The sequence below is a fragment of the Gallus gallus genome, chromosome 7 (assembly GCF_016699485.2).
Source record: "Gallus gallus isolate bGalGal1 chromosome 7, bGalGal1.mat.broiler.GRCg7b, whole genome shotgun sequence".
Classification (NCBI taxonomy): Eukaryota; Metazoa; Chordata; class Aves; order Galliformes; family Phasianidae; genus Gallus; species Gallus gallus.
The window spans coordinates 27,624,968-27,649,230 of NC_052538.1; the positions used below are offsets into that span (position 1 = coordinate 27,624,968).

General features: G+C 49.4%; 1 protein-coding gene across 5 annotated transcripts in view; it reads right to left on the bottom strand.

Moving 5' to 3' along the window:
- The window catches only part of SLC12A8 (solute carrier family 12 member 8), a 43,630-nt gene extending 20,260 nt beyond the window's left edge, over nt 1-23,370 (bottom strand). The window contains exons 1-7 of one of the 5 annotated variants that reach the window (XM_004942951.5): nt 23,332-23,370; nt 21,448-21,642; nt 20,825-20,971; nt 18,047-18,205; nt 17,708-17,899; nt 14,751-14,982; nt 581-694 (exon numbers count right to left, since the gene is read on the bottom strand). In XM_004942951.5, the coding sequence (XP_004943008.2) occupies nt 581-694; nt 14,751-14,982; nt 17,708-17,899; nt 18,047-18,205; nt 20,825-20,971; nt 21,448-21,516 (913 nt within the window). In that variant the 5' untranslated portion in view covers nt 21,517-21,642; nt 23,332-23,370. Of the gene's footprint in view, nt 1-580; nt 695-14,750; nt 14,983-17,707; nt 17,900-18,046; nt 18,206-20,824; nt 20,972-21,447; nt 21,643-22,512; nt 23,149-23,331 lie in introns of those variants that run through there. The other 4 variants (XM_003641624.6, XM_004942953.5, XM_025152699.3 and 1 more) reach the window with 4 other exon arrangements.
- Between the last annotated feature and the right edge of the window lie 893 nt (nt 23,371-24,263).

A 24,263-nucleotide genomic window follows, 5' to 3' on the forward strand; every position in this document is an offset into this window, starting at 1 on the left:
ACTTTCAGCTAGTTGCTTAGAGCTAATCCTCTGCAAATTCATCCTATAATCCAAGGATTCATTGCTATGGAAACTGCTCGTGATCGGTACTTTTTATTGCTTAAAAAACAGCATCAACAAAAGGTATTTTAACTCCAACTGATAGCTATTTCATTCCCACTGGAGAGTACCAGCTGTGGAGAGGGGACATCGATCTTCCCCTTAATTTAAGGGAAGGAATGACATGAAAGCATCCAGTTACACTTAATGAACGTGAGTCCTGCTGTGTGGGCAGTGCAGAGAGCGGTAGGTCAGCATCCTGGGTGCTGGAACCAGCCCAGCTCAGCCACCGAGAGTCCTCCCATCCCCTTCCCTCCCATCCAGCACAATCTCATCACAAGGCTTATCTAGCAACATGAATCGTGGATCATCGCTACTAAAAAAGCTTGGAATCCTGTGGCCCCAAAGCATTGGCCAAGATTGCTTAATCCTTGGAAGGGGAGGAAAAAATGCCATCATGTCAACCCATAGGCTTGACAAGCAGCCTGAAGAATCTCCCCAGGAGATGTGCCTGTGGAGGGGAGGATAAAACTCACCGTACCTGTGGCAGCTGGGAAAAACACTCCAAAAACAGTGAAGAAGGACTCCCCCTGGCTGTAGTCTGGCAGCGTGTTGTTAAATAAAAGCTCTTCAGAGTAGCCAACGAAGCCGTGCTCTGCAAACACAGGGAGAGCAAGAGGAACACCTCAGACACTGCATGGATGGTGGGAGAGCCAAGGGCCCACTCACTCTGTGACAGCCCCTCCCTACACATGTGTGACAGCAGTGGCCGTTTCCAGTGGTAGTTTGAAATGGTGAACGTCAACTTTTTTGGTGGGGGAAGAGGTAAGTGTGGTTAAATGGGTGCCAATGCCAGGGAAAGCCACGGGTGGCAGTGATTGGCACTGCTAGCACATCTCATCCGTGCTGCCCCATAGCGAGTCCTGCCATCAAGCACCTTCCCATGAAACCTGCCCGCCGAGGACCATCACAACCCATGGGCAAGTGAAGATAACTTAGAAAGCAGGTTAAGGAATTAAAGATACATCTACAAAATGAATAATTTCATTTTCAGCAGGCAATGCTGCTTTTTTTAATGGAGTGTCTTCTGTTGCGGAAACATCTCCTCCCTGTTAGCACTCCAAATGCTTGTGACTGCTGCTGGGGGGGAGGTGAGCAAAACTGGTTTCTTTCTTCTTCCAGCCACTACAATTTATTTCCACAAGACATGTGACTGCAGTAACTTGAATTTTCTCATTAGCAGGCAGGATGTTGTTTATGGCTGCGCAGGGTGACAGCCAGAAATTTAAACGACTCCATCAAAGCCGTCCTGTGCCTCAAAGGCAGCATTAATGATGTTTGGACAATAGATTCAACCGGAAAATTAATCAAGAGTTCTGAACACAAGACATATTCATTTTAAGTGTCAGAATATAACTAACCACAGAGCTTTGAAGTTGCCACAGAAAAAATCCTATAGATAATCAAAAGCTTCCTACCACATCTGCATTCATTGTGTTGCCCAAACATGGATGGGTCTCCTGCTGCCAGGCTTTTAGAACTTCTAGTCATCTTCACAAGGAACAAGCCACAGATGAGGCTGAAAGGGAATATGCTCAGTGCAGCACCCTGACCTCTGGGCCTCACAGAAGTCTGCATAAACTGCAGCTTCTGTAGAAATAAAGGGGGAATTTGTGTATGTTGAACATTCCTGCAAGACTAGACACAAACCCTTTTTTTCAGACAAAGCCCCTACAATTCTAACTGGAATTTGTGCCCACAGCACACAGTCTCGGTCTGCAGTCAAACAATTCTTCATCCGCTCCTCATAGAAATGGTTTGCTATTAAAACAAAAGAGGTGGGGAAGTGCTCAACTCAGCTGGAGGACTCATGCACATAGAGACACCTTCTCCAACTCATGCTTCAGAGCAGCATCAACTAGAACTATGCCACTCCTGACAAAAGTTTGCCCAACCAATCTGGAAAATCTCCCATGGACTCTAGGCTCTCTGGATGGTTTACTCTCATATTTTCCTGCCTCCTGCCCAGCCAATATCACCCTGTTTGAAGTACTTGCTGCTCCCTCTTGCCCAGCCTCCGTGTTATCTGCCTTTTTTCTTTTATCGTGTCCTTTCACCCATTTGGAACAGTCCCCATCCTGCACTGGCACAGCCAACTATTTCTGACAAGCTGTAGGACTTTGTTTGTCTCAACCGATGCCATTGCCCCAGTGTGTGTGCGGTCAGCTGGAAGCCAGATCCTATCAGCCGATCCGAGCAGCACATTTAACCTGCATGTTATCTTTTCCATCATCCAAGAGCTTAAGGAAAACACCAAAGAACACAAACCAAAACCCTGCAGAACCTCACCAGACGCAATCTCCTCCTCTGTGAGTAGACGGTCTCTAACTGGGGTCTTCCAGATGGATTTGGAGTCTACATTTTCTACATACCTTTGGAGTCTACATACCAGACTACATTTTCTGTAATACCACTTTGGCCATACCACGACCAAAGGGAGACTCTGAGACCCTTCAGTCCCTTGTCTGACCTGCAGAGGAAGAAAGGAAGCAGGAAACATCTGAACTGCAACCCCCGCCCACTAGTTTCAACTCAGCTCTTAGTTTTAAGCACTCTGAGAGACAAAGAAAGAAGACCTGTACTCAGGAGCAGCTTACACAATTAGGTGGGATATGGTCAAATAACTCCCTGTGTTATTAGCTATCATCCTCCGAGACAACCAGAACATGTTAATACAAGCAGGTGTCTTAAACTTAAGGAGATGTGCAGGACCAAATATCTTAGCATTTGCAATCAGCACAGTGAATGGACAGTCTTGGTACAATCAACCTCCGTCAATCTTAAGGAGCCAAATGATATCCCACACTCCTTCCATTTACCCGCTGTTCCCTTTCCCATTTCATTCACCTAACTGTAAATCCTGGATGGCAGAGACTATCTGTATATACGCACACAGCCCGAAACAATGGCAGATGTTACTTGAACATGACAGCAACAGATTTGTTGAAAAAATCACAGGATACACAGACTGCTCTGTCCCACTTCTATTTCCTTTTCTCGCAGCTTTGGTGGGACAGAGGAAGATCAGCAATTCAAAATTTCCCCTTTATACAGGATCAGGAGCTTTCTATCTCTATTAAAGAAAAGTTCATCCAAATGTTACTTCTTATGCCAGCCTCATTTCTCAGTCAATCACCCTCCTGTAAAACAGAACCCAGATCCCTTTTGATCAGTTTTACGCCACGCTGGGCAATGACCATCAATTTAAGTCAACTCCCAACGCACGACCTCGGAGCTGAGCACACCCTGCTGTGAACATCTCCCGGCTGTCATCGTGCCCACGTCTGTGGCAAGCTGTTGGCCACCCTTCGTCAGTCGTATCAACAGTCCTAATTGTAGCTGATGGGGCAATTGGGCTGAAAATCATCCAAAACAAAACAGGAATCAGCAACTGAGACCAATTGGTTAAACCAACAGAGCACTCACTCGGGTGTTCAGGGAGTCAATTATCCACATCCCATTTAAAGTGCACTTCAAAAGGCCGCACTTGGGAAGGAGGAGGGAAGGAAACGCGATAGGGTCTATATTTGGCTCTGTGATCTCCCAGCAAGGCATAATCGGTTTTTCATTTTTGCAAGGAGATCTCTTCCCTTCAGCTAACTGCTGGGCATGTGAGATCCAAGCCATGATCCTCCCTCCTCCTGCATCACTCAGGACAAAATTTGTGTCTGACAGATTTTGCTCTCCATCAGTTTATGTGGCCCCACAGCCTCTAAATCACGCCCTTAATGAGCCTGATCCCTGCTGGTCTGCAGAGGGCTGGAGCTGAAGGACGATAAGCAAACTTCCCTGTGTCATGCTAGAAGGCAAAGAAGCCGATTCCTCCCCTGTGCTGTGTCAGCCTTATGGGAAAAGAACAATAAAAAGCAGTAACAATTTATTTACATCATTAGATACTCAATAAGAAGAAGGCAAATAATGGATTTCTCAAGCGGCTGACCTGAAGTAAATAAGAAAAGGGGAAAAAATTGACTTAAACCAACAGCTGAATTATTTCTGTGACGTTTGACAAATTAAAACACTAAATGGCTTTGGGTTCAAGGCAAACCATTTCGCTCAACCTCAAAAGATTTATTCTCATTTTGGGATTCTAATTTTTGATTTATTTTTCTTTTCTTCTTTTCTTGTTAAAGATGATTTCGAGTCTATTTCAAATGAAAAATGTCACTGCGGGGAAAAACAAGTTAGATTTTGAATCTAGATGAAACATTTTAACATTTCCAAGGCACAGTGCTTCATTTCAATGCCTCTGTGAAACGTTTCATCATTTTCTGATCTTTTTTTTCTTGTGTGTTTGGACAAAAATCTTCGTAGATATAACTCCTTCCAGTCAACTCAATGTGAATCAAAGCACATACTTGGAATCTGAAAGAGGATATTCACTAAGTTACCCATTTCTGACATGCTTTGCTTGTTATAAAGACCTCACCTAACATCCTTCCAGCTACCCTTATTGAAATGAGATAGCAAACAACAAAACAACACCAAGAGCATACTAGGTGGAAGAGGCTCCAGGATTAGCATCCTCCTCACCCCCAAACATGACAAAGCCAACTGGGGATTCCCATGGAGACCCCAGGCAGAGGCAGTGGCCTCCTCCCTCCATCCCAGCTTGCTCTGGGCTCTTCTTGCTGCCTTTTCCCTCCCCAGCAAGGGGGATGAAAGTGTCAGAGCAGGCTTCCCTTGCTCAGGGCACAACTCAAGAGGCCAGAGAAGGAGTGGGATGTGGTGGTGGCAGTGCAGGGTCAGCTCGTTACACAAATGCACACAGACAACCTGGAGCTCATTACAGATTAGTCAAGTCCTGGCCAAATTCAATAAGCCTGTTCACAAGCTTAAGGTTAAGTAAACCCTGGCCTGGAGGCAGGCCTGAGCACAGAGCGAAATAATGCAAAATGGAAAACTACCTTAAGAAACAGCTCCCCGAAGGCTGTCACGTACTGTGCTCTGCTTGTGATTAGAGACTTTAATTATGAAGGTGGATACTGAAGGCTTGAAGTGCTTTCTTTTCCTAAATAAGTAGGTCCACACATTCCTGCCTGAAAAGCCACAGAGAGGCACTTACTGAGATGTGCTTGCAGAGGAACAGCTGGAAGCGTTTGTCTTGCAGCACGCTGCCCAGCTCTGACCCCGGCATTTCCAAGATCCTGTGTGATGTGCCATGTGGAGAGCCAAAAAGTAATTACAGAGCCTTGGCATAATTATCTCCTCTCTCTCACTTTCCCTCTTCTTCTGGCACAAGCTCCGAGATCCAGCCATTCCCACTGGCCACCATCGAGATCCCTCCCAGTGCAGGGTCCCAGTGTGGGCACTGGAGGTACCTGGGAACATCAGCATGGAGGAGGCAGAGACAGTTCCTACAGCCCAGTCCCACAGCCCACTCTTTCTTGACACAGTTGTATATTCTCCCTCCAAACTCTTAGTCGAGGACAAGGTACAAGAGCAGGATTCATGGGCTGGGGACAAGCCATGTCACTTTGGTAGCTCTCAAAAGTTGTGGTCAATCAGGTTGGGTGGCCTAAACCAAATTCATTTCTATACAGGTCTGTACACCCAAGTGCTGTACAGTAGAGTACTGAAATTCTGTCCTGAAGCCCTTGCAATACTACCCTTCCCCCACCCATGGAACAAATTTGTCTTTGGATGGCCTGGTGGCCACCAAACTCACCTAAACCCACACAAGAACAGCAGTTTCCCACACCAAGGGAAGTTCAACTCACTGTGAGCTGGAACTCAAGGCTGTGCAATGCAGGAGCAGATTTCCACCAGCACAGCCCCAGCCCTTGAGGAGACGGGGGTCTGGACAGCCAGGAATGCAAAGCACTGACAGAGGCAGAGCCTCGCTGGCAGGTCCTGAGAACAAACATAACCTTTGCTGAACTCGTACAGATACAAAAATGCTTTCACATTTTTTCAGGACATCTTCTGCTTCGCTGCTGGATGTGCATGCTACAGCTGGAAGGCTGGGAAGGAACAGAAACAAAGGGGAAGAGCTGCAGGGGGAAAGATGGGGGTGGGTGGGCTGAGAAGAAGTGGGTAGCCTGACTGGTACCTGGGCACTGATGTACCCATAGAATCAAATGCATCACATTTCAGTTGCCCTTTTCTTTGTCAACCCCACAGATCCTGCCTGACCTGCTGGTCCAGTGATGGTCACATCCATCTGTCCCAGAACACACCAGAGTCCCATCTCAGCCCCAGCACACCAAACCTGGGGGATTGGAGTAGGCAGTTCTTAGACGCACGCAAGTCAATGGTTATACAGTGATTAAAAACACAGCTGTTATGGACTCAACACCATAATTTCATCTCTAAATCCCAGCTTGACACATCCGTCACCAGACGAGTTTCCTTCACCCTGCTGCTGTTGTGAAAATGGGTTCAATGCCAGAAAGCACAGAACAAAACCCCTGGGTTGAAGTGATCGCACAGCCCCAGTAAAAAAAAAAAAAAGAGCTGGGTCCCAAAAATGGAGCTGGGTGCCACAGCTGGCATCTTCCCAGCCAGAACAAGAGCACAAGAGCAGAGCTCCTCTCTGCTGTCCCCAACCGTGGCTTCCTGGAGAGCCAGCTTTGGAAGTCAGGACAAGCTGCAGAAGTGCGTTTAAATGCATCACTGTTGCAAGGAACAAGAAGTAGAAATATTTTATTTTATAGAAAGAAAAAAAAAACACCAAGAACTTGGCAAGATGTAGAGGGGAGAAGGATCAGAGCATTTTTAAAGGAAGGAGGAAAGGAGTTCCCTTGTCCGAGACCTTCTCTGCACCCATAATAAGCGCGGCAAACCCAAAATGAGAGATTATATAAAGTCCGTAATTGAAGGAGTGAAAGCCACAGTTAAAACAATCTAAAAAGACCAAGCCCTGAGAAATGCAACCCAAATCCCTTATCTTTTGATGGAAAAGAATGTGCTCCCTTAGATTAATGACGTGTTTACCCAAAAGGAAATCACCGCCCTTCTGAAGCAGCGAGTGTTTGTTCCTCCCAAGTCCCTGTTTTCTGATCCAGCACTGATCTCCCAAACCTCCTGTTTAAAGCCAGCACACAATGCAGCTTCCTGCAGCGGCGGCCCCAGGCGATCCCAGCCTTAACCCTCTCCCAAAAACCACCCTCAGCTGCACCTGCTGGGGAAGATCAGGGGGTGTTTGGGCCCTGCCTCAGCGCGGGGACAGGCATTTGCAGCGTGGTTGCCAACAACGCTGTTGCAGAGCAATCAGTCAAACCCAAATATTATCATTGCAGTTTTTGCAATGTATCAGCAAAAATACCTCCGCGTTGAGCGGACAAATGAGCGTGCAGCGTGACAGCATTTGCAAAGGGAAGCGTGGGGATTCAGCAGAGCATCCTGCTGCCCTGTCTGGGGTGCTATGAAAAAGGCTGACTGCTGGATGCTGCAATACGCCGGTGTGCTGTGACAGGCATGGAGGAGCACAGATCAGGGCACTGGAAACTCACACCAGAGAAAGAAGCGCAGTGGGGTAACTTTATAAAACACACACACACACACACACAAACTCCACAGTATAAGCAAACAAGCCAAAAGCACACATGGGGACTATCAGTTCCTTGTATGCATGGTAAATCCAAGTATTACATAGAATCACAGAATGGCTTGGGTTGGAAGGCACCTTGCTATCAGCAGCAATACCTCCCTCTAGACCAAGCTGCTCACAGCCCCATCCAGCCTGGCCTTGAATGCTTTCAGGGATGGGGCATCCACAACCACACTGGGCAACCTGTTCCAGTGTCTCACCACCCTCACAGGATTTGCATCCGTTTTGTCTGCCCAGTGACCCCAAAAGGGTGCAAGGGTGAGTGACCTGCAATAAATGCATTCCAGGGGTGCCACCTCTCGTCTCCTCATGTCACAGGGACCTTGGGACATCCTGGCCACAAGAGCTATCAGGTCATGGGCATCCTCCTCCCCCCAGAGTTCAACAGGTCTGCAACAGCAGGTACCAGCCAGCAGCTCAAAACAACACAGAAGCCATAACAAACAAATGGAGCTGCTTAAATCAGTCCCTGATGTTTGTGCTGATGGAGCAGCGTTCATCCTTGGGACACCATCCCCTCTTGCAGCCAGGCAGGATCCCTGTGGAGGGAACAGTCGTTCCTGCCCCACTCCTGCTGCAGTGTCCCAGGGACCAGCACCCACCTGCTTCATCCCCAACTGGCTCCTGGGGCACGGAGACATGGAAAACCAACGACATGAGCCTGTGGGAGGAGCTGGTACAGTCATTGGGCATCTATGCTGGCTGCGCAGGTTGGTGGTTTTTAACTGTTTTTTGCAAAAAGGCTAAAAAAAAACCAACAAGAAACATTCGCTGCAGGTAGAAAATCTGAAATCTTGGTTAGGAGGAAAAAAAAGGAAAAAGGAGAAGATTTTAACATGGGTATTTATAAAGTCCACTTATGTTTTATATTACTTAATGCTAAGCGTCAGCCTTGCCATAATATATAAAATACTTCCATGACTATTTTACGTCTTGATGTGGTATCCGCAACCTGGCTTGTTCAGCACTATTCAAACCTGCCAGAGGAAATGGTTTCGCTCATTATAAGGAGTACAAGAAGTAAAACGTCCCTTGCTTCACCTTTTTCTAGGAAAATATTTTGCATAAATGGGATACTTTATTTGGAGCGGTATTTCTTGGAAGCCATACCCAGAGCCCCTGTTGTGGGTGGCTCTGCAGAACTTCTCAGATGAAAAATCCCAGCTTTAAGAAACCAGAATTTGGGCTGAGCCGAGGCACAATTGGAGGAAAACGAACGGCACCGGAGCTGCAGAGGCGATGACACACATCCTCTGGGCTAGCTGGAGTGACCCCGTTCCTCGCTCAGAGCAGCGCTGGCTGCTGCCAGGGACAAAGCCCAACCCACGTCAATTGAATCCAGTGCCTGATTTAATGGTTGGCAGCCCTGCCCATGGCAGCGGGGTTGGAATCAGATGGCTTTTGAGGTCCTTTCCAACCCAAGCCATTCTATGATTCCATGAATCCCCACCTTCCCAGAGACAGTAGTTGGCCACAGCAGAACAAAACCAACCAGATCCTGCCGTGATCTGCACACTCTCGTGCTATACTCATGACTAGAGCATCCCATGCTCCCAAGTTACAGATATATTATTATCTAGATGACAATGCTATTTAAAAGAGAACTATTCCATTTGTTGATTTTTTTTTTTGATTCTGTACTCAAACTGATAGTTTGATTTTTTTTTCTTATTTTATTTTATTTCGGGCAGGTTTTCATTATCCTTGATAGAATTCACACAGCTACAGCTCAGAGCCCAGCTTCAGAACTGTGATCAAACAGTGTTTGATTTTGGAGAGGCTGAGCAAGACACTGTCACCTTAAAGCATTTTTTGTTGTCGTTTGTAACCATCCACTGAATTCAGTTTAAATGGGAGAATATGTTTTCCCTATGAAACCCATATTTTTCAATGAACACGTTTTTTCTTTGATAGAAAAGCAAACCGGGGAGAACCAGCAGGTCCTTGCACATACAACTGGTCTGAAATCTCTCACCTACAGCCAAAAAAGGCCACGAACTGTTAACAGAAGCCAGCAGGGAAGACGATGAGCAGTAGATAAGAACCCATATCCTGCACAAAGTTTCCTCTGCAGCCCAGGACAGGAATGCAAATTAGAAGCGAAGTGGCTGCAGAAAGAATCCAATATCCAGAAATCATCTTTTTAAGTTAAACCCCTTAATAAGGAAAGCTGATTCAGGGCACAGCTGAACTGTGACAGGAATTAAACACTGCAGGGAGGGAATACAAGGAGGCACAAAATCTCCATCATTAGAAAAGAATCATGTAGTGGCACACACACACACAAAAAATCAATGCAATTAAATAAAGCTGTCTAGTTTAAACACAGTGACGGGGAGAGATGGAGGGATTATGGGATGTTACACATCCAGACCATCTTGTGAGGTCCCTAGCATTAAACAAGAGGCTGCTAAAACAGAGAGCCCAGAGGTTTTATAGGAGAAAGCCCATGGGAAAGCAATGTCTAACAAGGGACAACACCAGGGCAGCATGCTGCAGCCAAGCCGGCTCCCTGCCCAGTTTGGGGATCCACCAACAGGCAGCATGGGCAGCAAGAGCATCCACCAATGAAGCCACTGAGGTGGTTTAGGGTTTAGTTGCAAGCTCGATGGAGATGAGCTTAGCAGTGCCTCATAGGGAAACGGCGAAGGAAGTAAAGGTTAAACGAACCATGTAGAAAATCCCCTTGATAAATCATGAGGGTTATCTCCTATCCTGCAGCAGGAGGCTACAGCAGCAGTGTTTATCACACCAGTGCTATCACAGGCTGAACCAATAGCCTAATTCCTACTGCTGCCGCTATTAAATGAGTTAAAAACTAAAACCTATAAGATAAAAGCAAACCCTCTGCTGCTCCAGGGATGGACCCAAGCCAGCCCTGTCTCCCAGCCTGCCTCTGAGGGCAGTGGCATGCTTTAGGGTATCAACCAACATTAGGATCATCCACTACACTACACACTCTAAGGATGACATTTGCTCCTGTATGGATGAAACTCAAGGGGAGCAACACAGGTGTTCGGCGATGTTCAATACAGAAAAAAATGATATCAGCAGGTTCCCAAGTCCATGGGAGACCCAAAACTTCGGCAGCAGGAATCAGGGGACAGCCTAGGGATAGCTGCCACTGGAGCACTGAATCCCCTTATAACCTGCTTTCCAGCCAGGCTGCTTGAGGCCCGGCCAGCAGGGACAGGGCAAGAGAACAGCAGTCCAGGTGGCTGCAGATTCTGAAGTAAAGCCATAAGAAAGGGAAAAGCAGCATCCTGCAGGACCCTCAGCTCTCATCCCCTCCTTACCACCACTGCGGGAGATGCTGCTGGCTGCTGGGGACACAGTGGAAACACACCATGCAGAAAACTGACAGGTCAAGCTACATTTATTATTATTATTATCATTATTATTTAAACCAAATTGCCTTAAATACCTACTTAGAGAGACTGATGTAGCTTTCCTGTCCGTACCTAAACAAGCCCCCCTAACAATGTTATCACTTTTCAAAACACATCTGTGCCGCAGCTCCTAGCCCAGACAATTGGCAGGTAACCAGTTAATAAATTTCTTCGCCAGACTGTTGAATAGGCTGGCCCCTGCTCAAAGGTGATGTCACTCCGATTCAATGTGCTATAATTGGAAAAACCTGGGGAATGCAATGGCATGTTTTTTAATAAATAAAGATCGCATTAGCAGCCTCCTGCTTTTATTCACCACCAGCTCTACCTTGCTCAGTAGCAAAGCGGGATTTTCTGCTGCCACTCACTCCGTGATTCCTGCTTGGAATATGATGCCAGTTTCCAGATGTGTTTCAAGCCAGGAAGTCAGCAATCAGCCTGGATAAAGCCTCTGGGATTAGCTGCAGATCATCTTCTGACACACACATCCTTCCTGCACCCTCTCTTAGAAAACTGGGGCACACCCCTCGTGCCCAAAAATACAATAGAGAATAGCCCAGGCCAAGCAAAAGCCTCTGATTAGGAAGCTTTGATCATTTCCACGTTAAATATATGTGAATACATTTAATTGATTCAATCCACCAAAGTCTCCAAAGCACTGCTTTAGGGATCTTTACAGCACCGGCATGTTTACAAACACGTCATTTTAACAGCTGCAGGTTCCCTTTCTGCTACAGCAGCCCCATGCAAACGTCCCCTCCGGTCCCCTCCCCTGGCAGAGGGGAGAGCGGAGAGCATCGGCTCTCCCAGGCAGCCACGGGACACCAGAGGAGGAGAAATCCTTCGCAAGGCTCATCCTTAGAGGAAGAAGTGAGGATAAAGCTTTTTTCTGAGCTCCATGAGAATACTGTCGGAAAGCTACAACAGAAGCGGGTGGCACGAAGGATGTGGTTTGCGTGGAGAATAATCCCAACCAGAAGCTCTCTGGCAGCAGCACGCCCAGGGGCTGCAGGGGGTTGGATGCAAGCGGGGGTTATGCTCAGGGCCTCAGAGGGCTCCAAAGCCTCCCAGCAGCCCCAGCACAATGAGGGACTGACTGTCTGGGCTCCACCAGGAGAGGCTCAACTCCTGGACAAGCTGCAGGAGGGGAGCCCCAGCCCAAGCAATCCTCAGGCCTTGCTCACTCAGCCAGACCCCCACCCTCCCATTATCTAACATCCTGCCAACAGAATCCTTATTTTTAATTTTTTCCCCTCTTCTAAGAACACTAAAGAGGCTGTTGTTGGGGGCACTCTTGCTTGTACTGAGGCTCCTTTCATCTCACCAGCAAAACAAAGCACGGCCCAATTGACACCACAACTCCCCCCGAATAACCCCACCCCTCCCCGTTTGCTCTCACAGAGCCGCTGGGCTGTAGCAGGGTACCTGTGAGCAACTGCCAAAACAGGAAAGCAGGCGCCTAGTTGAAGGGAGTATTTGGGAGTCACCCTACACAAAAATTAGCAGAGATATGCTAGGAAAATAAAAGTGTGGGCACTAACAGCGGTCTTATCTTCTTTTTCCATGACTCTAATGTTCAGTACGTGAAGAGGCCAAAAAGCTTCACACGATGTTCTGAGGAGTCGGTTGTGGACAGACAGCATCCTCTCTTTTATGTTCACTGCTCCCCCCTGAAGCAAAGCAGACTGGTTTTGAAGCACGGACCTACAGAATTTATGCAAGCCAAGAAACCCCAGCACTGCTGTTCTGCCTGCAACACGTTATTTGGCAGCATAGCTGAATCTGTCTGCTGCTCTCAATTCACCTGCATTAGGTTTGGCAAGAAGAGAAAGCCATGAAGAGACAGAGGGGGTGACTGTTTCTGGAGGTGACCCTGAGCCTGGGTTGGCATAGGAGCCCCTCTCCTTACCACCTCACGGTGACCTGGGATCAGGGCCCATCACTGGGGAAGCACTGGCTGGGTCCAATGGGGAAATCTATAATTCCACGGCCCCCAAAGGAGGCTCTGGGTCCTGGGACCATGCCAATGTCTGGGGCTAAGGAGGAGGGACGCTGCAGCCAGGTGGTGCCTGGGCGAGGCAAGTCTGCTTCTGAGCGACGGCGATTCTCACCTTTCTTTATTGTTTGCTTGTTTGCTTCCCCATGCACCTAAATACACAAACACTCGCTTTTCCTGCCCTTGCTCTTTACAGCTTCTCCTCCATGCAGTGCCTCTCGTGATTCCTGGCTCTACTCTGAGGCCGAACCCTGCAGCCTCCACAGAGACAGCCACATCTGGAGAAGGGACCAGGGCCCTGAGTGCTCCCCACAGCAGGACGAGCCACGGTGAGGGAAAGGAGAAAGCAGCGGGAAGTCCTGCTGAGAACCCCTTTTGTCTAAATAGGGCCTGTCCTCCGACTAAAAATAAAGGCTAACCACAGGAAGGGAGTGAGAGCTTGGCCCACATCCCGTGTTGTGCACGCCTGGGTGTGAGGTTGAGAAACGGGGGGGGGACGAGCGAGGGGCCCCCACCCAGCGCAACCACACACGGGCTCGGGCGCCAGGCCTTTGGGATGGACAGGCACACTCATGGAGGTTACTTAAACCCAAGCAGACAGTGCTTGGCGGCGGCACAGATCTTCAGCATCTTCCCAGACCTGCTCACACCCCTCCCAGCACGGGTGGGAAAGGCGTTCTGCTAACTGGTGCACAGCAGAGGCCCGGGCCCACAGAGGCCACGCTCACTGTTAGTGCTGACGCACCACACAGAGGCCTGCTGGGGAAATGCAGCACCCAGCCCAAGCTCTGACCGTCCTCTCAAACAGAAGCTGAATTAAAAAACAAAACAAAACACGAAAGCTAACAAAAAAAAACACCCCATTCTCTTTCCTTATACATCTCTGGGCCTGTACAAAGCTCCCCCCTGAGCACGAAGGGAATGCAAACCCTCATGGTTTCCTTTAGAAAAGGACTTCCACGCACAGCAGCTGCTTGGAGCAGGCTAGCTGCTTTCCCTGCAAGACACGCCAACTACTCCACATGCTAAATATGAAACGCAGATGCCTTTCCACGAGCTGCTTTAACAGGTTTCTTGAACTTTCCCCCCCTTAAGATGCTTTTGGATGCAGCAGAACTCAAGAAAAAGGTGACACCTTCTGTTTACTCAGCTAATTACACTTAGTGACTGCTGCAGGGCTCATGAGCTTCTCATAGCCTGCCGTGGGCTCCCAGCCAGCACTTCTAGGGATGAGGACACAGAGAGGGGAAGTGGGCTCAGGGAACTCCAGCCCTCTGCCTTGCCCATGCCCAGCTGCCCCCACTGCCCGCCTCATGCTGGGGACCCCACAGCAGACTTCTGTCAGGCTGGGGAAAGATAATAGAGAATACTCTTTGAAACCCCAACAACTCCCTTCTCCATACCACTAAGCCTCGGCCCTGGGCAAGGAATTCAGTGGTGCTTCCTTAGCTGGGCAGCCCAGAGCTAGTGTTGGCTGCACACCACACTGCCAGGGCTTACGTCCCAGGCCTCCAGAGAAAAAACTCCTCCATACAAAGCTGTGTAATGGTCCTGGGCAATCTGCTCTAAGAGGTCCTGTTCCTAAGAAGAGCCACATCTGATAGCCCTGAGCTCTACCTCTGCCTGGATGTGTAACCTTCACAAAGATGCCTATGCAGAAAACCCCAAAAGAACCAACGCCCGTCTCCCCAGTGCTCAGGACCATCAGCTTTACCTGGATCGAGGTGTGAAAAGGACCCGATGACAAAGTCCAGCGTCGAGACAGCCAGCAGGAAGAGCAGCAGGAGCTGGAGGCGGATGATCCACTTCACTCCTGCCAGGTTGATCCCAAGCAGCCCCAGTAGCACTGCCAGGGAAATGCCCCGCACTGCCCAGATGTTGCTGAGGTTCAGTACATCCGCAATGGACTCTGCAAAGCCGGTGATGTACATGGCACCTGCAACACACTGAAGGACAGAGGTCTGTGAGCATCCCGTGGGTGCAGTGCCCGCAGCAGGGCTCAGCCAGAGATTTGTTGCCACGCTGCAGTGTTTAAGGTGACTCTGGCCTGCAGGCACTGAACCTTACTGCCACAACAGAGGACACTGTCAGGGCAGTGCGGGTAGGGCACTGTATGTACTGCCTGGGTAAACACAGTAGCAACCAGCAACTTTCCACTGGCTTTAAGACGTACCCCCAATTAGCATTCCAAACGAAACCACTCCGGCTTACCCAAGGAAGAAGAGGATGAGTCAACCTTTTTAGCTTCTATTTCTCTGAAAGAAAGGCTCCTAGTCAAACACCTGCCTGAAGAGCAGTCACATGCTTCCCCCCTCCCTGCTTCCTAGGGTTTACTTTTAACTCTGTATTTAGCTTGGATGTAAAGTCTGATGCTTCACCGGCTCCCTGTCTGGTTCCTGGAAGGGAGCCTGCACATTTGAGGAGTGCATGTTGTGCAGCCCGTGCTCCCCAAGCACTTGGGTAAGCTGTTTATTTCCTTTACTCTTTCTGGGTGGCCAGCAGTCCATAGGATGGGACATCCGCAGTGCAAGAAAACAGCTGCAGGTTCAGCCCTCAGATCACCCTATGGGGCAGCAATCCCAATTCCAGAGGATTCCAGGACAGGCATTTCAGCACACTCCCTTTCAGCACACAGCATACCTGACAAACCAAGCCAGGGTACGCAGCTGCACATCAGCACCAGTAAGGGCTGTTAGGTGGACACTCAGAAAGGATCCGAAGAGCAGGAGAGAGCTTCAACACCTCAAACATCCTTGAAGCCTTCCCTTCAATAAAACATGACATCTCCAGCAGATCAGGGGTCAGGTGCCTGAGAAGTTCCCACTCCACCTTGCACAGTTACAAGCAACCACGCCAGTGGCCCTGCAACAACGGGTTCCTTCTTGGGGCTTGAACTACATATCTTGAAATCAGAACAGAATTTCTAGGCTGAATGCTTGCAGAAATCAGTTCCTTAAGAACCTTTGCAAGACACATGCTTTGCTGGGTGAAGAACATAATGATTTGAAACAGCCAGACAAGTGCTACCTTTACCTTTGCTTTCAGCAAAGGCTATTTTAGGGCCATAAAACATTCCTTTCTTTGAACAGTTCTTACTGTGAGCCACTCCAGAAAAGGAGACTGCTTAGAAGAGCACCAAACCCCAGCCCTACAGCCCAAACTGCCATGACCAAGAACACGCTGGTCTCTGGAGGACCTGGTATAGGCATGCCAGACTTGATTAGGGGAGATTCAGGTTGAATGTTAGGAAAAGTTTATCCTCAGAAACAGTGGCGATGCATTGGAATGGGCTGCCCAGGGAGGAGGTGGAGTCACCGTCCCTGGAGGTGTTTAAGAGCCATGGAGATGTGGCACTGAGACACATGGTTAGTGGGCATGGTGGGAATGGGTTGGGATTGAACTTGATGACCTTAGTGGTCTTTTCCAATCTTTACGATCCTGTGATGAAGCATTTTCTCCAGATCATCACGAGAGGACTCCACACTGGGTCCCAGCCCATCTCTGCAGCATGCCCTAGGATGCTGAGCAATCTCTCACTGCTGAAGGCAGCAGGACCACGTACCCATTCCTGCACCGCTTCTGACCAGTTACAGCTCTCAGCGTGCAGCTTGCAGCAGAGATGCAGCTCACAGCTGGTGCAGAAAAAGGCAGAAAAAGCCCACTGAGCACAGCCAAAGAGAAGGGAAACACATCAGCTTTCGGGAGCATGCAAAGCATTTCTCCTCAAGCTGCCAATTCCCACCCCACAGCCCCCATGCGTGCTGGACACCTCGCTATGGGATGGGGCTGCCAGAGGCCAGGTTTTACAACCCCTGGGAGAGGCTGCAACCTGATTGCTTTCCCAGACAGGGTCCTCTCGGAGAGCAGGAGTGGAAAATATTACAGGAAGGATTCTCATGTGTGGCCCATTTCCATATCTTGGCTTATAACTGCATTCAATTTGTATTTTATGGACACTTGCTTTTAATCTGCAGTGAAAGGAGAAGAGGGGATTCTTTTTGGTTTGTGTTTTTTAAGGGTTTTCAGAGATTGCTGCAAGTCAGTCATTTAAAAACAAACTTCAATAAAAATTCTTCCCCGCTCACCTCACTTTAGACTGTTTGTGACATCTTTACAGGGGGAGGGGGTTAAGTTACCACAGAGTTAATAGATCACTTTCCACTCTTTCTGTTTACTACACATACACTTCAGTGCTCCGCCACCACGGCTCCTCAGGGCCATTCAGAAAACACAGAAGTTGTGACTCTCTTCTCAAGACACCACTTAGCTGTGCCCTTACCTCTGCCCAGCTCCCATCATACACCAGCTCCACTTCTGCCCCATTTGGAGAAGCAGTCAAGGCTTGCCCAGTCCACATGTATCCCCACATCCCCAAGGGCACAGTGAGCACAACAAGGCCAACATGGCAGCCCAGAGCGCTCTTCGCTTTAGGTGGCCTCCCTGGCCACTGCCTTTCAGTTGGATTTATGTGTCCCTAAGGGAAAGGCATGTCTTGGCACCAAGGGAATGTCTTGGCACTTTGGGAATGGAAGGGATGTTCTGCACAAAACCCAACTCCTCTGCCATTTTAACCATGCCAAGTGCCACCTGGCCTGCTCTGACAGATTCATTTAGAAAGACCGATAAGTTTCTAATTTTTCTTTTTAATTATCTTTTCATGTTTCTCATTACCTGGCCAAAAATATAAAGGAGCCCAATGGTCCCCCCGACTTGACCTCCAAGGACGGTAGAGATCATGGAGTAGACGCCTCCACTTCCAATGCTGCACTTCTCACAGACCCCAATTCCAGATAGGACCGTCACCAGAGCAACCAGGACCACAAAGGACACCAGAAACATGCCCATCACAACACCAGTGTTTCCCTGCAACGAGAAAACAATAACAAAAACCAACTCACACAAGAAAAATCGGTTGAGACAGAAAAAGGACCCAGCCGCTTCTAGTTACTCGTGATCAATGGCTATGGAGCCATTACAGATGAAAAGGAAGAACAAAACCTCAACACACACCTTAATTACATAATTAATGTAACTGATTGCTGAATTCACAGATGCTATCGATGCCCTTTGAAGGAGAGCTGCCTCGTCCTGTGGCTGGACAGACCCTTCCACGATAAGGCTCTGCTCCACCACTGGGCTCCCGCGTGAATCATTGATTCCGGCCTCTGGCTGAGAAAGGATGATGTCAAACAATGACTCAACGACCACGGGGAGGGGGTTGCTGCCATTGCCATCTTTCATTATGTTTGAGAATGACATATTAACCAAAAACAAACAAGCAGAGCACTTTCGGAACAAAAAGTAGTTTCAAAACCAAACGTTTGGGATTTGTGACAAGTGATGTATTGAAAGCATCACACCGGAGTTTTAATTTATCACAACGTTTACCTTTAAAAGCTCTAATCCTCCCAAATGATAACAAAGAACAAAACCCCCAGGGAAACACTGCCTGGAAGATAAATAATGTGCTCATAGGCCACCGCACGCGGGGCTTTATCTGCCCGACGTATGCAAAGTAGCAGGTGGCTCTCACACTCAGTTTCCTCACACGCATTTTGTGCGGAGGATTTCGCCCTGCTGATAAAAACTTCCTTCCTGCTCTGGGCAGAGGAAGCATCAGGGAGCAGTGGCTGCAGCCAAAGGTGTCGGGCGAGCAGCAACGCCTGTGTGCGGTGCGGGGTGCATTGTTTGGGGCACCCCGTTTGTGGCTGCGCTTCCTATGTGCAGTGAAAGCACGCCTTCCACAGAGCCAAAGGAGAAGGCATTCAGTTCCTCCATGCAAATTCAAGCGCTTCTTCTGCACTCAGGACCTTCCAAACCTCTCTCTCGCGGCTGTAATTTATTTTCCAAAAGTTCTGCTCCGTGCTCCAGCCCACCTTCCCCTGCTGACAAATCGCTTAGTCCAGCACACAGACAGCCCAACTGCATCATCAGAAGCCTCTCCCAGTGCCCAGTTCACGTCTGGCCTCCCTTCCTCTGCCTCGACTCGTATTTCAGGCCCTGTCCCATCGCTCCTCTCTAGCCTCGCTCCCTCTCCTCCCACTCCGGTAGTTTCTGAGGTCATGCTAGCCTTGATATGGGTTTGTTTATTACCAGCACTGCTTCTCATCCTTGGGGCTGGTTGAAATCCCAGATCTCTTTTTTTTTTTCCCTGCTTTTTGCAAAACAACAGAAACATATCCAGGATGTTACTATCATCATAAAATCCTATTTTGGTTCAGCATCCCGCGGCCTTTGACAGGGCTTTATCTGGTCAGTGGGGAACAGAGCCAAGACTTGTTACAAATGCAGCTGCTGGCAGGGTCAGCCCCACAGCCCAATACGACCCAACACTCCTTTAAAAGGACAATTGTTCCTTTTCCTCCATAGCTTACCCTAAGGTTAAAAGGGTTACTAAATACGACACGCTTCAGTTAAAAAGAAAAAAAAAGCACACACATGCAAACATACACATGGCCTTGGGCTTTTCCACATCCTGGCTGAGGCACTGGGCAAGCGCAGCAGCTTGTTAATGGGCAACACGGGGGTTTAGGCAGAATAAGGGTTTAACATCAGGGCCAGGAGAGACCTAACTCCTTCCTACAGATCACCAGTGGGAGGAAGGCAGAACTGGGAGGCAAAAGCCCTGATTATTTATGCATGCATGCTGGAAGGATGGAGTGTAAGTGGGCAGTGCAGTGGTGCAGCAGTTACTGAACACATGTGGAAGACTGAGGTCCCCTGCAACTGCAGGTGTTAACAACCCCAGCCCTGGAAGTTTACAGCAAAAGCCTGACAGCACATGGATCCACGTATGTACATCCTCTGCCACGTGTGCTCTGCCAGCCCTGACTTCTCCTCCCTTCCCTTTCACTCTGTCTTCCAGCTGTTCCAGTTTTTATTTACTTACTTTATTTTTATTTGTGCTCGTTCCAGCAGTAATTTGCTTTCAGAGGAGCCACGAAGGAAATCAGATCAAGAGGGAAAGTGAAGGTAGGAGAATCATCCCGGCTTCTTCAGCCTGCAGCTCTGACTAAAATGCATGGCCATGTTTCAGCTGGAAGAGCACAGCACCCCTGCACTGACCTACCAGGGATCAGTGGAATGTAGGGCTGGGGTTTGCACCCTGCTGTCAGCAAAGGAACAGCCCCACCACATCTCAGCTGCCATACGGATTCACCTGATTCTGTAGCTCTTTCTTCACTATGGGTCTCAATTTTCCCTCTAGATGCCTTCAGTGAAGCAGTGTTCAATATAGAGCGCAAGTTTCTTCCCACTCCTTTTGGAAGATGTCCACTGTGCCTGTGACAGGAACTTGTGTTTGCGATACAGACTGAGCCCGAAGCTCAAATTTCACTATTCCCTGTAGGTGCCTTCCTTTTACTGAGGGGAAATTTTAAGGGACAGCACAACAAATTGCAGCAGGAACAGTCCCACACTGCAGCACAAGAGAGAAGAGGCAGGCTCCAACTGCAAGATGTTAAATTAGCTCTACCTACAGTAATGTGCTTTGCCTGAGAAGCAATTCTGCCTCAACAGCGCGACATCAGGATGTCCCTGTTTACTGTCTAGGCTAGAGGTTGTGGTGCTGCTTTTCCTATTCTGAAAGCTAAAATGGGAACACTTAAAAATACCACTTTCCACTTTCGTGGAACCTTCTAAAAAGCTAAAAAATACCAGAGGACTTCACCAACTCACTGCCTCTGAGCATCACAAAACCAAGAACACTCAGGTTCTGATGGAGTAGAGAAGCGAGGAGAAAATGATCTATTCCCATTCCCGTGTTCAACCGAATCAGCCCTTACTCACCACAAGCCATCCCGTCCTCAGGAAAAGAACCACTCCAAAAATGTTGATCATGCAGGAGGTGAAGACGCCATCCCATGTCCCGAAAAGCACCGGCTCCCACACAAACAGCTGGATCTTCCACCAGGGCCTGCTCTGTGTTTGGGATCCCTGCGAGAAAGCAAAGCCTTACAGTCTACAGGCAGGCTGCAGAAGTGGTGTGAAGGTCAATGACCATTACAGCCACATGCCACCAATGAGTGCTAAGATGTGACTTAGCTCCAACTTTGGAAGTGCTGTGTTTTGGGAGGACAGGTTGGATAGGGCTTTGGACAATCTGACCTAGTAGGTGGCAAACAGCCCATGGCATAGGGTTGGAACTGAGTGAGCTCTGAGGTCCCCATCAAGAAGAACAGGCTCACTGCAGCATCTCTTGGAGTGGAAGACAAACCAGGTTGGGTAGGCTGGGGCTGGAAGAATAGGTTCAAACAGCTCTGTCATCACACAAAGCCAATAGATTAGGGATGAGAATAGTGAGTTTCTAGAGGAGATAAAGGACACTTACAAATTTCAGAGCTGCTGAAGCCAACAGCTGAAACCTCAGGGGACGTGCAGCTGGGCTGCAAGGGGAGCTGGCTCCCACGTACCTGCTGGGCCTCCTCGTGGAACAGCTCCTGCACATGGCCCTCACCTCTGGCACCATGCGGGATGTTCATCGTGCCCTTTATACTGTCTCTGCCCTGCGGCTGGTGGGTCTGAGCCCAGCACGTCAGCTATTCTCCTCTGTCAAGTTCCTGCAGCGCCCGATCCCCCGCTGTAGGTTCATGGTCTTATTGCACTTCCTGTGGAAGGAGGACAGACAGAAAAGCATTGCTGCTGTTTCTCAGCCTGCAGAAGCGTGAGGCTGTTAACCAACCAGAGCCGGCGGCCGATGCTGAACCACAGAGCGCAACACCACCACAATGCACTCTCAACTCTAACACTTAACAGCCCTTGGTGGGCTTTGCTCAGTCCTTTCTTGCTCCTGGCAACCCCAGCATCCTGCAGCACTAGCTTCACAGCTTCCTTATGTGCTGTCTGGGAGAAGTATTTCCTTTCACTTGGCTTTAAATCTGGCGCCTGCTCATTCTATTCCATTCTCCCGTGCTGTTATGACATGAGACAGACAGAGCACGTCCCAGCACCACTAACAGTTGCACAGCACTTATTACCTTCCCCTCCGCTGCTCTGTTTTGCAGACTAGAGCCCTGCCTCTATATTCTCTGCCTGAGAGAGGGCCCTGCCACCCCCCTCTCTTCCAGTGCAGTGCAAGGATGGTAAGGAAAGGTTGTGGTGAGGTGGGAGTTGGTCTCTTCTTCCTGGTAGAAGCCATAGGGCAAGAGATAATGGCCTTAAGTTGAGCCGAGGGGGGATTCACGTTGCACATCAGGAACTATTTCTTCTCAGAAAGAATGGAACAGCACTGGCACAGCTGCCCAGGCAGGTGGTGGAGTCACCGTCCCTGGAAGCGTTCAAGAACCACAGAGACGTGGCACTGAGGGAGGTGGACAGTGGGCATGGGTTGATGGTTGGTCTCAATGATCTTAGAGGTCATTTCCAACCTTAATGATTCTATGACCCTACCAGAAGGGAAAAGCTGGCGCAAACACTTCTCTGGGGGCTTCATTCCTGGAGTTGACCCAGTAGGAACCACTGCCCTCCTAGATACCTACCGCCACGCAGCTGAGGGTTCCCTTCCTTTTTCTCAGAGTTAGACGACTCCAAATCCATATGCAGGCAGTGTTCTCCTAGCTTCACCCCCTCTCCTGTTATTTAATTATACAGCTACTCACACACCTGGATGGATGCATTCCACACCTGAATGGATGCATTCCTTTAGCCAATAGAGGCCTATAGAGCAACTGAGGCAAGCACCACACGCAGGCAGGGCATAAACTACAAGAGAGAGGCAAGCACACAGCTGTGGCAATCAGAACGACAGAACCCTTTCTAATTCAGGAGTTAATTGATGTCACTCCTCCCGAAGCTTCTACTAAAGACACCAAGCAGTCTGTGAAAAAAAGCCCACCTGACTGCGGGGCCCTGAGTGAGACGGGAACATAAAGGAAATAAGGCAGCAGAACACTGCTGGACATGGGAGCTCCCAACCTAAGGGCTGTTCACCTGTTATTCGCTTATCCCAGCAGCCATAAACAGTGTGAGCACAGCCCCACACACTGCGAGGGCCGGGACACCCACAGGGCCCCGCATGTGGTGGGATCAATCGCTCAGCACTGCTGGGGAAGCAGCCCCGGTCCCCATCTCACTGCTGCAGCTTCCTTTTCCTATTTCCTTCTTTTATTTTTCCTCTCTTCCTTCTTTTTTTTCTTTCCTTTCTTTCTCCACCTCTCGTTTGCTTCCTTTTCCCCCATTTTTGCCTTTTTTTTTTCTTTCTTTCTTTTCCCCCTTCCCAATCCCCACCCGTAGCGCAGACCCAGCCCCCGGTACCTCCCACCCTCGCTCCCGTGTCTCCCCCCGGCCCCACCACTCACCTGCCGCCCGCAGCCGTCCCCGGCACCGCCTCCTCCCGCGGAAGGGGGAGGCCAGGAGGCCGCCACGTGTGCCGGGGCACACCCTCAGCCCGCCCTTCTTTACCTCTGAAGGCGACCCGAGTCAGGCAGCAGCGATCGGCGTGCAGGTAGGTAGGATGTCGGTGCCGGAGGGACGGCCGCCAGCACGGGGCGGTGGCGCTGCAGTTCCGCACGGGAGCGGCCGCCTCCCGCTTCCACTGCCCGCAGCCGCTGCGGAACCCCGCGTCCCTCCGTGGAGAATCGACCGATCCATGGGCTGATCATCGAGTCCAACTCCCGGCTCCACGCACGGCTACCTGAAAGTCGGATCGTCTGATGGAGAGCTCCGTTTGCTTCCAAAAGCGAGCAAATTCAGGCTATTTCAAGACGGCTCGGTAATAAGGCGAGGCAATGATTTTCCAGCACAACCCTGACCTTAACCCTTCAGTTTGCAGAAACAGCGAGGGCTGGGGGCAAAGAGGAAAGAAGTGCCCCGACAGGAGGATGGAGCCGGATGGGGAGGGCAATTTCTGCAACTCCTTCCAAGAGGACACATTTACGGGTACCTGTGAGCAGGCTGGGCCAGATCCTCCCATGGCACGGGCCAATGCTCCCGGTGCAAAAATGCAGGCTGACATATGCTCCTGTGAGTGTTAGCAAGTCACTGCCATGTGCAAAGCGGTTTGTTTTCATTAAAGAAGCATGAGTGTACAGAGGTAACCTGAACACCAGAGCGGCAGCTGGAGGTAAACTAAGCCCCGCTGTGCGTGGCAGTACGGAGGTCGTTCAGCAAGAAGGGACGTGCATTGAGGTCCACGGGGCTGGGAGATGATGGGAGTTGCAGGAATGCTGGATGATGCTAATTTCTGCCACCACCCACCCCACTCGTGGAACCCTGCTGCCCTTCCCAGCAT